General features: G+C 42.1%; 1 protein-coding gene across 2 annotated transcripts in view; it reads left to right on the top strand.

Moving 5' to 3' along the window:
• LOC118381187 (lipopolysaccharide-responsive and beige-like anchor protein) overlaps window positions 1-13,113 on the top strand; it is a 223,833-nt gene that overhangs the window by 206,302 nt on the left and 4,418 nt on the right. For both annotated transcript variants that reach the window (XM_052513987.1, XM_052513989.1), the window contains 2 exons: window positions 8,298-8,399; window positions 8,671-8,867. In XM_052513987.1, coding sequence (XP_052369947.1) covers window positions 8,298-8,399; window positions 8,671-8,867 — 299 coding nt within the window. The remainder of the gene's footprint in view (window positions 1-8,297; window positions 8,400-8,670; window positions 8,868-13,113) is intronic.

Below are 13,113 nucleotides of genomic sequence, written 5' to 3'. Positions count from 1 at the left end.
ATTTTACAGATTTGGCTGCTATTTTATAGATTTTGGCTGCTATTTTATAGATTTTGGCTGCTATTTTATAGATTTTGGCTGCTATTTTATAGATTTTGGCTGCTATTTTACAGATTTTGGCTGCTTTTTTATAGATTTTGGCTGCTATTTTACAGATTTTGGCTGCTATTTTACAGATTTGGCTGCTATTTTACAGATTTGGCTGCTATTTTATAGATTTTGGCTGCTATTTTATAGATTTTGGCTGCTATTTTACAGATTTTGGCTGCTATTTTATAGATTTTGGCTGCTATTTTACAGATTTTGGCTGCTATTTTATAGACTTTGGCTGCTATTTTATAGATTTGGCTGCTATTTTACAGATTTGGCTGCTATTTTATAGATTTTGGCTGCTATTTTACAGATTTTAGCTGCTATTTTATAGATTTTGGCTGCTATTTTACAGATTTTGGCTGCTATTTTACAGATTTTGGCTGCTATTTTATAGATTTTGGCTGATATTTTATAGATTTGGCTGCTATTTTACAGATTTCGGCTGCTATTTTACAGATTTGGCTGCTATTTTACAGATTTTGGCTGCTATTTTACAGATTTGGCTGCTATTTTACAGATTTGGCTGCTATTTTACAGATTTAGCTGCTATTTACATGTTTGGCTGCTATATACAGATTTTGACTGCTATTTTACAGATTTTGGCTCCTATTTGGTGATTTAGCAGTCGAGGTATTCCGTGTTTCCGAGGTGTAAATTACCATTGGGCCGCATATTAGGTTAATTCTAAATTATATAAATAATTAGATGTATAATATATTACCATATGAGGTTAGTACTTCACACATGGATGATTACATCACTCTGAGGACAATCAGTAGAAATTTACATTTCATTATTAAAACATGCATACTGTGGGCTGTGTTAATTTATACCAAATAGATCAAACAAGAAAAGATGATTACATTCTACATACATTAAATGATGTTCCTTATGAATCCCCAATTCCACATGGGCTACGCATGGCTTTAAGGTTGGCAGATTTGATTGAATGGGGCAGTTGGTATAGGTCTAGGGTACCTGTGTCGATATGTAGGTTGTTCTTCTCCTGCCCCAGGCAGTGCCAGTTTGCATGGTGTACAGTCGAGTAGTGAATCTAGCGTGTGTGTTTGTATAAAGTGTGTGTACAGTGCCTTCAGAAAGTATTCATACCCATTGACTTATTCCACCTTTTGTTGTGTTACAGCCTGAATTCAAAATGGTTTAAATATATCTATTTTTCTCTTGCCCATCTACACTCAATTCCCCATAATGACAAATAGAAAACATGATTTTAGAAATGTTACCAAAGTTATTGATAATGAAATACAGACATATCTCATTTACATAACTATTCACACCCCTGAGTCAATACTTTGTAGAAGCTGTCTTTCTGGGTACGTCTCTAAGAGCTTTCCACACCTGCATTGTACAACACTTGCCCATTATTATTTTCTAAATTCTTCAAGCTCTTGTCAAGTTGGTTGTTGATCATTGCTAGACAACCATTTTCAGGTCTTGCCGTAGATTTTCAAGTAGATATAAGTCATAACTGTATCTCGGCCACTCAAGAACATTCACGGTCTTCTTGGTAATCAATTCCAGTGTAGATTTGGACTTGTGTTTTAGGTTGTTGTCCTGCTGAAAGGTGAATTCATCTCCCAGTGTCTGGTGGAAAGCAAAACAACCAGATTTTTCTCTAAGATTTTGCCTGTGCTTAGCTCCATTACGTTTATTTTCTACCCTGAAAAACTCCCCAGTCCTTAACGATTACAAGCATACCCATAACATGATGCAGTCAGTAATATGCTGGAAAATATGAAGAGTGGTACTCAGTAATATTTTTGGGGCAAATCCAATACAACACTTTGTATTCAGGACAACAAGTTAATTGCTTTGTCACATTTTTTGCAGTATTACCTTAGTGCCTTGTTGCAAACAGGATGGATATTTAGGAGAATTTGTATTCTGTACAGGCATCCTTATTTTCCCTCTGTCAATTAGGTAAATTAGTGTGGAGGAACTACAATGTTGTTGATCCATCCTCAGTTTTCTCCTATCACAGCTATTAAACTCTGTAACTGTTTTAAAGTCACCATTGGCCTCATGGTGAAATCCCTGAGCTGGTTCCTTCCTCTCTGGCATCTGAGTTAGGAAGGACACCTGTATCTTTGTAGTGACTGGGTGTATTGATACACAAGTGTAACTTCACCATGCTCGAATGGATATTCAATGTATTTTTAATTTGAAGTTTTATCATTTACATTTACATTTAAGTCATTTAGCAGACGCTCTTATCCAGAGCGACTTACAAATTGGTGCATTCACCTTATGACATCCAGTGGAACAGTCACTTTACAATAGTGCATCAACCAATAGTAGGTGCCCTTATTTGCGAGGCATTGGAAAACCTTCCTGGTCTTTGTGGTTGAATCTGTGTTTGAAATATACTGCTCGACTGAGGGACCTTACAGATATTTGTATGTGTGGGGAACAGAGATAATGTAGTCATTTAAAAATCATGTTAAACACTAAGTCCATGCAACTTATTGTGACTTTTTAAGCATTTCTACTACTGAACTAATTTAGGCTTTCCATAACAAAGGGCTTGAATACTTATTGACTGTGTGAATCAAGTGTGTCTCTGTCTTTCTCTGTCGGTCTCTGTCTCGGTCTCTGAGTGTGTGTGCATCTGTTATTCTCCAGCCTGCCAGATTCTGCATGGTGCAGCAGTGAGTCTTAGCAGCAGTACTTTAATCAGTCCGGCCCACCACCACAATATGATGCTCCATTGCTCTAGGGTCTGCTAAACATAGGACACACACACACACACACACACCTACACAATCAGTGCCTGATCCGTACACTCTTCTCTGTTAGTGAGTGAAGAGCAGTAGAGAGCATGCACAGTGGGAGGGGATTCTGCAGACTATACTGACCTCTGGTGGCTCAACGGTAGAACACACAGGTTTATGGGTCGTCCCCCCCACATTTTAAACCATTACGTTTTAATAAAGATACATTTAGGAAGTAGCCTATAGATAATCATTCAGTGAACCACAGCTGAAATATATTTATATATATATTTTGTCTCTCTAAGCATTACACACACACAAACACACACCCAGGTAAATGATACCCTTCTCAGTACACAAACACACACACATGTATCTTTTCCCCAGGTAAATGATAACCTTCTCAGTACACACACACACACACACACACACACACACACACACACACACACACACACACACACACACACACACACACACACACACACACACACAAACACACACCCAGGTAAATGATACCCTTCTCAGTACACAAACACACACACATTTACCTTTTCCCAGGTAAATGATATCCTTCTCAGTACACACACACACACACACACACACACACACACACACACACACACACACACACACACACACACATCTTTCCCCAGGTAAATGATACCCTTCTCAGTACACACACACACTCTCTCACACACACACACACACATTTCTCTTTCCCCGGTAAGTGATACTCTTTTCAGTACACACACACGTACGTTAACAGTGTTGGTTTTATGTATTATATTGTGATCAGATGTCTGCCTAATGCAAACCAAATGGTGGTGAGCAGCTCAAAAGGTTAAACGATACACCAATATATCAGTTTTATTCATCTTCCACAGGCAAAATCCGACATCACGCTTTAATCCTCGCCGTTGTAGGGCATAAATCAGTGTTTCTGACGTTTAGGGTGTTTGACAGTTAACTTAATGAAATCTATACATGGAGAGATCATGACCTGGTGTGGCCACAGTGTCAGCATGGTGGAACGTAGTTGGAAAGTCGTCAGGGTGCCTGTCTGGGCCTTTAAAAGCTGTTAAAATACTTCACTGAAATGAACTTAAAGGGGTTGTCCATCATACCAGGAGCCTTTTTACTTTACAGGGGAGGTCAGTGGAGGTACATAACGTTCTGCCTTTACCGTGTTTAGGGTTACTACCCACCAAGCTGAAGGCAGTTAGTATATCGGAGGAGTCTGCACTAATGAAAGATTTACACACTTGTTTTTTTACTCCAGCAGGCACATGCAACAACTAGGTATATTAATGGTTCAGAGAGTGTGTTTTTACTCCATCAGGCACATGCAGGTATATTAATGGTTCAGAGAGTGTGTTTTTACTCCAGCAGGCACATGCAGGTATATTAATGTTTCAGAGAGTGTGTTTTTACTCCAGCAGGCACATGCAACAACTAGGTATATTAATGGTTCAGAGAGTGTGTTTTTACTTCAGCAGGCACATGCAACAACTAGGTATATTAATGTTTCAGAGAGTGTGTTTTTACTTCAGCAGGCACATGCAACAACTAGGTATATTAATGTTTCAGAGAGTGTGTTTTTACTCCAGCAGGCACATGCAACAACTAGGTATATTAATGTTTCAGAGAGTGTGTTTTTACTTCAGCAGGCACATGCAACAACTAGGTATATTAATGGTTCAGAGAGTGTGTTTTTACTCCAGCAGGCACATGCAACAACTAGGTATATTAATGGTTCAGAGAGTGTGTTTTTACTCCATCAGACACATGCATGTATATTAATGGTTCAGAGAGTGTGTTTTTACTCCAGCAGACACATGCAGGTATATTAATGGTTCAGAGAGTGTGTTTTTACTCCAGCAGACACATGCAACAACTAGGTATATTAATGGTTCAGAGAGTGTGTTTTTACTCCAGCAGGCACATGCAACAACTAGGTATATTAATGGTTCAGAGAGTGTGTTTTTACTCCAGCAGACACATGCAGGTATATTAATGGTTCAGAGAGTGTGTTTTTACTCCAGCAGACACATGCAGGTATATTAATGGTTCAGAGAGTGTGTTTTTACTCCAGCAGACACATGCAGGTATATTAATGGTTCAGAGAGTGTGTTTTTACTCCAGCAGACACATGCAGGTATATTAATGTTTCAGAGAGTGTGTTTTTACTTCAGCAGGCACATGCAACAACTAGGTATATTAATGGTTCAGAGAGTGTGTTTTTACTCCAGCAGGCACATGCAGGTATATTAATGTTTCAGAGAGTGTGTTTTTACTTCAGCAGGCACATGCAACAACTAGGTATATTCATGTTTCAGAGAGTGTGTTTTTACTCCAGCAGGCACATGCAACAACTAGGTATATTAATGGTTCAGAGAGTGTGTTTTTACTCCAGCAGACACATGCAACAACTAGGTATATTAATGGTTCAGAGAGTGTGTTTTTACTCCAGCAGGCACATGCAACAACTAGGTATATTAATGGTTCAGAGAGTGTGTTTTTACTCCAGCAGACACATGCAGGTATATTAATGTTTCAGAGAGTGTGTTTTTACTCCAGCAGGCACATGCAGGTATATTAATGGTTCAGAGAGTGTGTTTTTACTCCAGCAGGCACATGCAACAACTAGGTATATTAATGGTTCAGAGAGTGTGTTTTTACTCCATCAGGCACATGCAACAACTAGGTATATTAATGGTTCAGAGAGTGTGTTTTTACTCCATCAGGCACATGCAACAACTAGGTATATTAATGGTTCAGAGAGTGTGTTTTTACTCCATCAGGCACATGCAACAACTAGGTATATTAATGGTTCAGAGAGTGTGTTTTTACTCCAGCAGACACATGCAACAACTAGGTATATTAATGTTTCAGAGAGTGTGTTTTTACTCCAGCAGACACATGCAGGTATATTAATGTTTCAGAGAGTGTGTTTTTACTCCAGCAGACACATGCAGGTATATTAATGGTTCAGAGAGTGTGTTTTTACTCAAGCAGGCACATGCAACAACTAGGTATATTATTAATGGTTCAGAGAGGGTGTTTTTTTGCTCAGCACATTTGTTTGCAAGTACATGGTTTATATGATGTAATATTGAGACATTTATGTTAATGACAGTTTTATACATGTTATTTTAGAAGGTTTACTATTGGTGCTGTTGGTAGCACTTAATATGCTGTAATACTACTGTAAATTGTTTTGCTTGTATGTCAAGTGAGTCAGTCATTTATGTGTATTGAGTTGAACTTAACCAAAGTCTAATTCAATTGCGGCGTAAAGTTGTTAAATGTGCAGTCAAAATACTCAAATTTATTCCAACGCTTGTTAATTTGCACAATGGCTATATAGTGGGAAAAAGGCTAGTGAACATAGTCATCTATCTCCTAGGTATGTTCTCCACAACATCAATGGTGAACATAGTCAGCTATCTCCTAGGTATGTTCTCCACAACATCAATGGTGAACATAGTCAGCTATCTCCTAGGTATGTTCTCCACAACATCAATGGTGAACATAGTCAGCTATCTCCTAGGTATGTTCTCCACAACATCAATGGTGAACATAGTCAGCTATCTCCTAGGTATGTTCTCCACAACATCAATGGTGAACATAGTCAGCTATCTCCTAGGTATGTTCTCCACAACATCAATGGTGAACATAGTCAGCTATCTCCTAGGTATGTTCTCCACAACATCAATGGTGAACATAGTCAGCTATCTCCTAGGTATGTTCTCCACAACATCAATGGTGAACATAGTCAGCTATCTCCTAGGTATGTTCTCCACAACATCAATGGTGAACATAGTCAGCTATCTCCTAGGTATGTTCTCCACAACATCAATGGTGAACATAGTCAGCTATCTCCTAGGTATGTTCTCCACAACATCAATGGTGAACATAGTCAGCTATCTCCTAGGTATGTTCTCCACAACATCAATGGTGAACATAGTCAATATCTCCTAGGTATGTTCTCCACAACATCAATGGTGAACATAGTCAGCTATCTCCTAGGTATGTTCTCCACAACATCAATGGTCAACATAGTCAGCTATCTCCTAGGTATGTTCTCTCCAACATCACTCCTCAGAACGTGCTGTTCCAATCCTCAAGGCTCAGCAAAGTAACAGCATATTCTATAGGTGGCTCCCGTGTAAAACAATTCGGTATTTAACAACCATGTCCATTCTAGCTTTTCCATTTCTATGACTTCCTTCTTGAAGTGCTGTCTGTCGGTCTGTCTCCTGCTGTAGTTGAACTTGACCCCGTCCTCTCCTCTGTTTGAGAAGACCCAGGGCACCGTGCGAGACGTGGCGTTGAGACGCCCTCTGTCTGATAGTGACCTCCTAATGAACTGCAGTGTGGGACTGACTGTGGTACAGTGCTTTAGCAGCTTTACTATGACCTCTGACCTCTCACCCCACATCAAAGGGAGCAGGGGTCAGCTGGGACCCCCTGTTAAACACCAATATTATCAGTGCAGAAACCTGGCTCCTGTAAAGCACCACAAAGTGGCAGACAGACTTTACCATCCCTCAGAGAGTGGGGGGGAGGTTTGACTCTTTCTTCTCTGTCTACTCTGCAGTGCATGTCCGTTGGCTGTATTTACTTAACAAGTTTAATCACTGACTGATGTAGTGGTCACCATTGTGGTATATCCAACACTGGGCAGTACCAGTATTGGCAGGACAGGTGTTGATTGGTTGGAGCTAACCCAGAGCAGAACTCTTGTTTGGGCTCTTGTCTCTGATGGCTCAGCCCAACGCACGTGAATGATGGGCTGCTCTTTTTGGCACTTCTTTCTCCTCATCTCCTAAAGGACAGTGTCAGAGCCCAGTCTCTTGTCTGGAGGCACCTGGAGTTGGTTAGGTTCTTCTGGGGGAGTACAGTGTATTAAAGGAAGAGGGAGACTGTTAGTGACAAGTGTTGGAGAGAGAGAGTGGAGATGGTATCACTAGAGTCCTGTCTGTTTGCTGAGAGAGGTGTGGGTGAGTTGGGAGTGTGTCTGGTCTGGGTCTCTGATGAAGAATAAATATTCTAGAATAAATGGCAGCTACTATGGTCTAGTTCCAGTGATGGTCAGAGTCCACCACATAGCCACCCACTCTTAAATAAGGACCAGTTCTCACAACCACCCACACCCAGTGGCTAAAACCACTGTCATGATGAGAGCTCGTCAGAATCACTCTGCCCCGTCGCATAGATTTTTTTTTAGCCGGAGCACATACTCTTGACAACATGTTGCCATTCGTTTCTGAATTGTCATTTCTGTGTGGTGAAATGCATGACCATAAAGTGGGTCTTCCACTTTGAATATACCAAGCATCACATTCTGAGGCATTATGACTTATAGGAAAATGGTTGTGTGGATTTACCGCCCTCTAGTGGCTATAAAATGAACATCCCGACAACTGATTTCCATTGGCTAGCGTGCGTTTGTGTGTTTTTCCCCAGCTGAGTTTGTGACGCCCAGAGCCATCCTGACGGGTCATGACTGTGAGGTGACCTGCGCCAGTGTGTGTGCCGAGCTGGGACTGGTCATCAGTGGCTGCAGAGGTGAGTATGTGTGTGTGGATCAACCAAGGCCTCTTGCTATAGACTGGGTTCAAAGTAACTTAGATCTTGGTCACACTGACAATATGAATGTCAGAACAGTGAACACTTTCATACTGAACAACCTCATACTGTCAATGTAGACACGTCTGTGAGTCGCTTTGGATTTAGAAGAAGAAATGACCATGTTATAATGTCATTATGATGAAAACCCTTGAGTGAATCATTGGAAATCAGTCCCTGGTTAGTAACTTCTATGTTCCTCCACTCACAGAGGGCCCGTGTCTGATCCATTCCATGAATGGGGACCTGCTGCGGACCCTGGAGGGCCCGGGGGGTTGCGTGCAGCCCCGTCTCATCCAGTCCTCTACAGAGGGCCACGCCGTAGTCTACTACGACAAGGGACACTTCTGCTTCTTCTCCATCAACGGAAAGCTGCTGGGACACATGGAGGTGGAGGAGAACATCAGGGTAAAGGAACCCACTGATATTGAGGGACAAAGTTATTTCATTAAGCTTCTAACGGTTTTAATGTTTTGTTGGAAAGCCTAGTGTACACACATTTCAACCTTCATCAAGCCTCTCTCTGTCCTGTTCTACTGGTCTGGGGAAGTTTCTGTGCTTCATCATGCCAGTGGTCTGCTCTCTGATTAAAGGCCAGCTCCGTGGTCTGAGGCCTGTCTGCCTCAGGGCATACACAAAAACCCTCACGCACACACACATGTGCGCACACACATCTACAAACCCCTCACACACACACTTCTAGCCTAGGAAGTACCAGGTCAAAGGCTCTTTCCTTCCATTTCTCCTCCAACCTCTCCTCTCCTCCAGTCCAGACAAGTCTCTTTGATCCTGGGCTCCCGTGTCGAGTCCTATCAGGTCTTAGTGCTGGTTCAACATGGCAGGAGGGCGGACATTCTCCCAGTCCGAGCCCCATTAACAACCCTCAGGCACCACACGACACATTCCCACATTTCACATTTCCTGCCTCACGGCTACGGTGTCACAAAATGGCCGCCGCTCTTTGGCCAGTTTCCCGTTCCCCCTGTTTCCGATGGGCCTGGGAAATGTAACCCAGTCCCTCATAGGCACACCTGCTTCTCATTTGAGCCAGCTGTACTCTGCCCCTGTCACCGAGTCACAGTCATAGCCACAGCCATAGCACCAGGATCTAGACTGATTACTGAGCTATATACATACATACATAAATACACCCCCCCCCATTTGTTTCCAATAAGCAGATTGAATCAGAATTCATTGGCAGAGCAAGTCTGGTATTGAGTTGGTGTTGATTATATTGAAATCACATGCTGCTGAATAGGAAAGGTTATTAAATGGATGACCTTAGAAGTTTATAATGAGTTTCTACTGTAGTGTTTCATATTCTACTGAAGATTAGGTTGGTGAGATCCAGATCAGAGTATCTTCCAAATAGCTGTTATGAAGATTAGTTTTCAGATTTTATCCACCACTATTTTGTTACCTACAACAGTTTTGCCAATAGTGTAGCCAGCCTCCTTTTCTCATATATATAAACTGTTAGTCTTTATCTATCAGGTCACAAGACTCTCTGATAGACAGTTAGTTGCTGTCTGATCCAGCACAGTTGTAGGTTTTTCTAGGTCCCCGTAGTGTACTCCCAAGCCCGTTCTTTTCATGTACATAAACCGCTAGCCATTCCTGGGCCGTTGTGCGTCTCTCCCCTGCTGGGCGTTGTAAATTCCTGCCACGTCAGACAGAATCAGGGCAGTCTTCACATCTCAGGGTAGCTCTGTGAGAGCAGCTCCCCCCCCTCGTCTCAGTATGAGGCCTGGACGGGGGTGTTTAATGCACTGCACTAGACACCAGTATCAATCTTCAGCTAGCGCTGCGTCCCACCACACAGCAGGACTCCGGGATAAATACATGTTTGTCCTGGCCCAAGGTGTCCCCTTACAGTAGTCTTGTCCCAGACTGTGTGTGTGTGTAAATATTTATGTGTGTGGGTGCACAAGTGCTTATGTGTACATGCAGCGTGAATGTGACTGTGTGTGTGTGACTGGGCATGTTAATAACTGGAGCCTATATTTGTATTGGTATTTATTATGGATCCCCATTAGGCCCTGCTAGACAAATGAAGACAAAATTAAACAGTACATGTAACATTATTACACCACTACATATATGTGTGTAGAGTGAGTGTTCTGGCGTGTGCGTGTGTCTCCTCATAGTCCGCATTGTTCCATAAGGTATAGTTTTATGTTTGTTACAGCTTGCATGAGTTACTTGATGTGGAATAGAGTTCCATGTAGTCATGGCTCTGTGTAGTACTGTGTTTTCCTGAGTTCGTTTTGGACTTGGGGACTGTGAAGAGACCCCTGGTGGCATGTTTTGTGGAGTATGCATGGGTGTCTGAGCTCTGTGCTATTCGTTTGAACATACAGCTTGGTGCTTTCAACATGTCAATACCTCTCATAAAGGAAAGTAGTGATGCAGTCAATCTTTCGTCTACTTTGAGCTGGGAGAGATTGACATGTATGTCATTGATGTCTCTGTGTACATTTAAGGGCCAGGCATGCTGCTCTATTCTGGGCCAACTGTAATGTGCCTATGTCCCTCTTTGTGTCACTTGCCTGTATGACTGGGCAGTAGTCCAGGTGTGACAAAACTAGTGCCTGTAGAACTTTTGTTGATAGCGATGCCAAGAAGCAGAGCAACACTTTATTACAGATAGATCTCTCCCCATCTTAGCTACCACTGCATCAATATCTTTGGACCATGTCAGTTTACAATCCAGGATTACACCAAGCAGTTTAGTCTCCTCAATTTTCTCAATTTCCACATTATTCATTACAAGATTTAGTTCAGGGTTTAGTGAATGATTTGTCCCAAATACAATGTTGTTTTTTAAAAAGTATTTAGGACTAGCTTATTACTTGCCACCCATTATAAACTGACTGCAGCTCTTTGTTAAATGTTGCTGTGATTTCACTTGCTGTAGTAGTTGATGTGTAGAATGTTGAGTCATCAGCATACATAGACACACAAGCTTTACTCAGAGCTAGTGGCAGGTAATTAGAAAAGATTATAAAAAGTAAGGGACCTAGACAGCTGCCCTGGGGAATGCCCAACTCCACCTGGATTATGTTGGAAAGGCTTCCATTAAAAAAACACCCTCTGTGTTAGACATATAACTCTCGATCCATGATATAGATGTAAAGCCACAACACAGCAACAGATTATGATTAATAATGTCAAAAACTGATGTCATTTATCCCATTTAGAATATGGCCCTAGTTGCGTTGGAGGTTAAAGAGAGTTGTAACTCTCAGCAACAACCTCTCTCCTGGCTGGTTCTCTGATAGCAGATTCATCCAGCGTAGTTGAGTTGAGGCCATGCTGAATGGATTACAGTCTTAGCCCCACTAATATAACTCAGACAGTGTAAGTAACCATTCTAGCAGATTGTGTTCACTGTCACTGTTCTCCGTGTGCATGTAACTGCTAGAATGAACAGCACCATAAATTCAGCTTTTACCTTGAGCAGACGACATGGAATCCCACCTAAATCTTCACATTCCCCTTTGACCTTCACATTCCCCTTCGCTCTCCCCAGAAAGCAGGAAATATGGGCATTTGGTTCTATAATAGTTCTCCTTGGCATCATTGCCAGGTTCTGAAGTCATCCTTCAGACACCTGAGTCACGTCTGCAATCTTGGCTCCTGTGGAGACGGCGGCCATCTTGTTTGGCCTCCCAGTCGCAGAGTGGCTGATTTTTATTATGTCCTGGATCAACCTCCCACCTGTGTCTGGCTGAGTCGTCTGCCAGGTCTCCAACCCCCCAGCAGCACACAGTGGGTGATGTACTAGGCCTATAGCCATAGAAGGCTACATCAACACCAGTAAGTACATCATCAGTGCCAGAGGCTGGATGGAGTAACACTGACTTCACACAGTCTACATGGAGGAACAATTAAAGGAGAGTAACTGTCAGGTTAGTTCACGCTTATGAATTGAGGTCATGAATCAGAACAAGTTCAGTTTGGGACTGCTGCCACTAGTTCTGTGAATGTAATGGGTCATTCCTGAAATACTGAGAGCCATTTTGGCAAACAATATCTTAACTACATTTTCCTTTATTGAGTTAATCCTAAATGATATTGATCTAAATGTCTGTTCTCTTAATCAATAGTGTCAGATTAACTGACAAAAATTGCTATGGGGCTTTATATGGCAAGATGAAGGACGCAATTACACAGATATCAGACACACGGCAAACAAATCTAAACAGAATGACACCCCCCACCCCTCCCTCCCCCGATCACCCCACAGCCATACTCCTTTCCCAGAATCCTTTCCCAGTCCTCTTGGATGGCGATCTAACAAAATGCTCTGGAAAGATTGATCCCTCAGTCCCGTTGCCAGTGTGTGAGTGTGTGTGCCTGAGTGAGTGTGTGTGCCTGAGTGAGTGTGTGGCTCGTGTGTATATGCGTGTGTGTGAGTCAGTGCATTAGTTAAGACTGCCAGGTCTTCTACTGTCAGCAGTGGTCCGTTCATTGGACGTCTTCCCTGTGGCTCATAAGAAGAGGCCAAAGACTGACTATGTGTACTGTATACCTGAAACCAGTTATCACTTCAGGTCCATTGGGAGCAGTCAGGCTAGCTAGAGTGACCTTTGGCTTATTGGGAAAACACTTCCCCCTGTTTTGAATGTGCAACGACTGTCTTTGTTAAACA

Source organism: Oncorhynchus keta, unplaced genomic scaffold, assembly GCF_023373465.1.
Source record: "Oncorhynchus keta strain PuntledgeMale-10-30-2019 unplaced genomic scaffold, Oket_V2 Un_scaffold_14865_pilon_pilon, whole genome shotgun sequence".
Lineage (NCBI taxonomy): Eukaryota > Metazoa > Chordata > Actinopteri > Salmoniformes > Salmonidae > Oncorhynchus > Oncorhynchus keta.
This window is presented reverse-complemented; position numbering and strand designations above follow the sequence as displayed.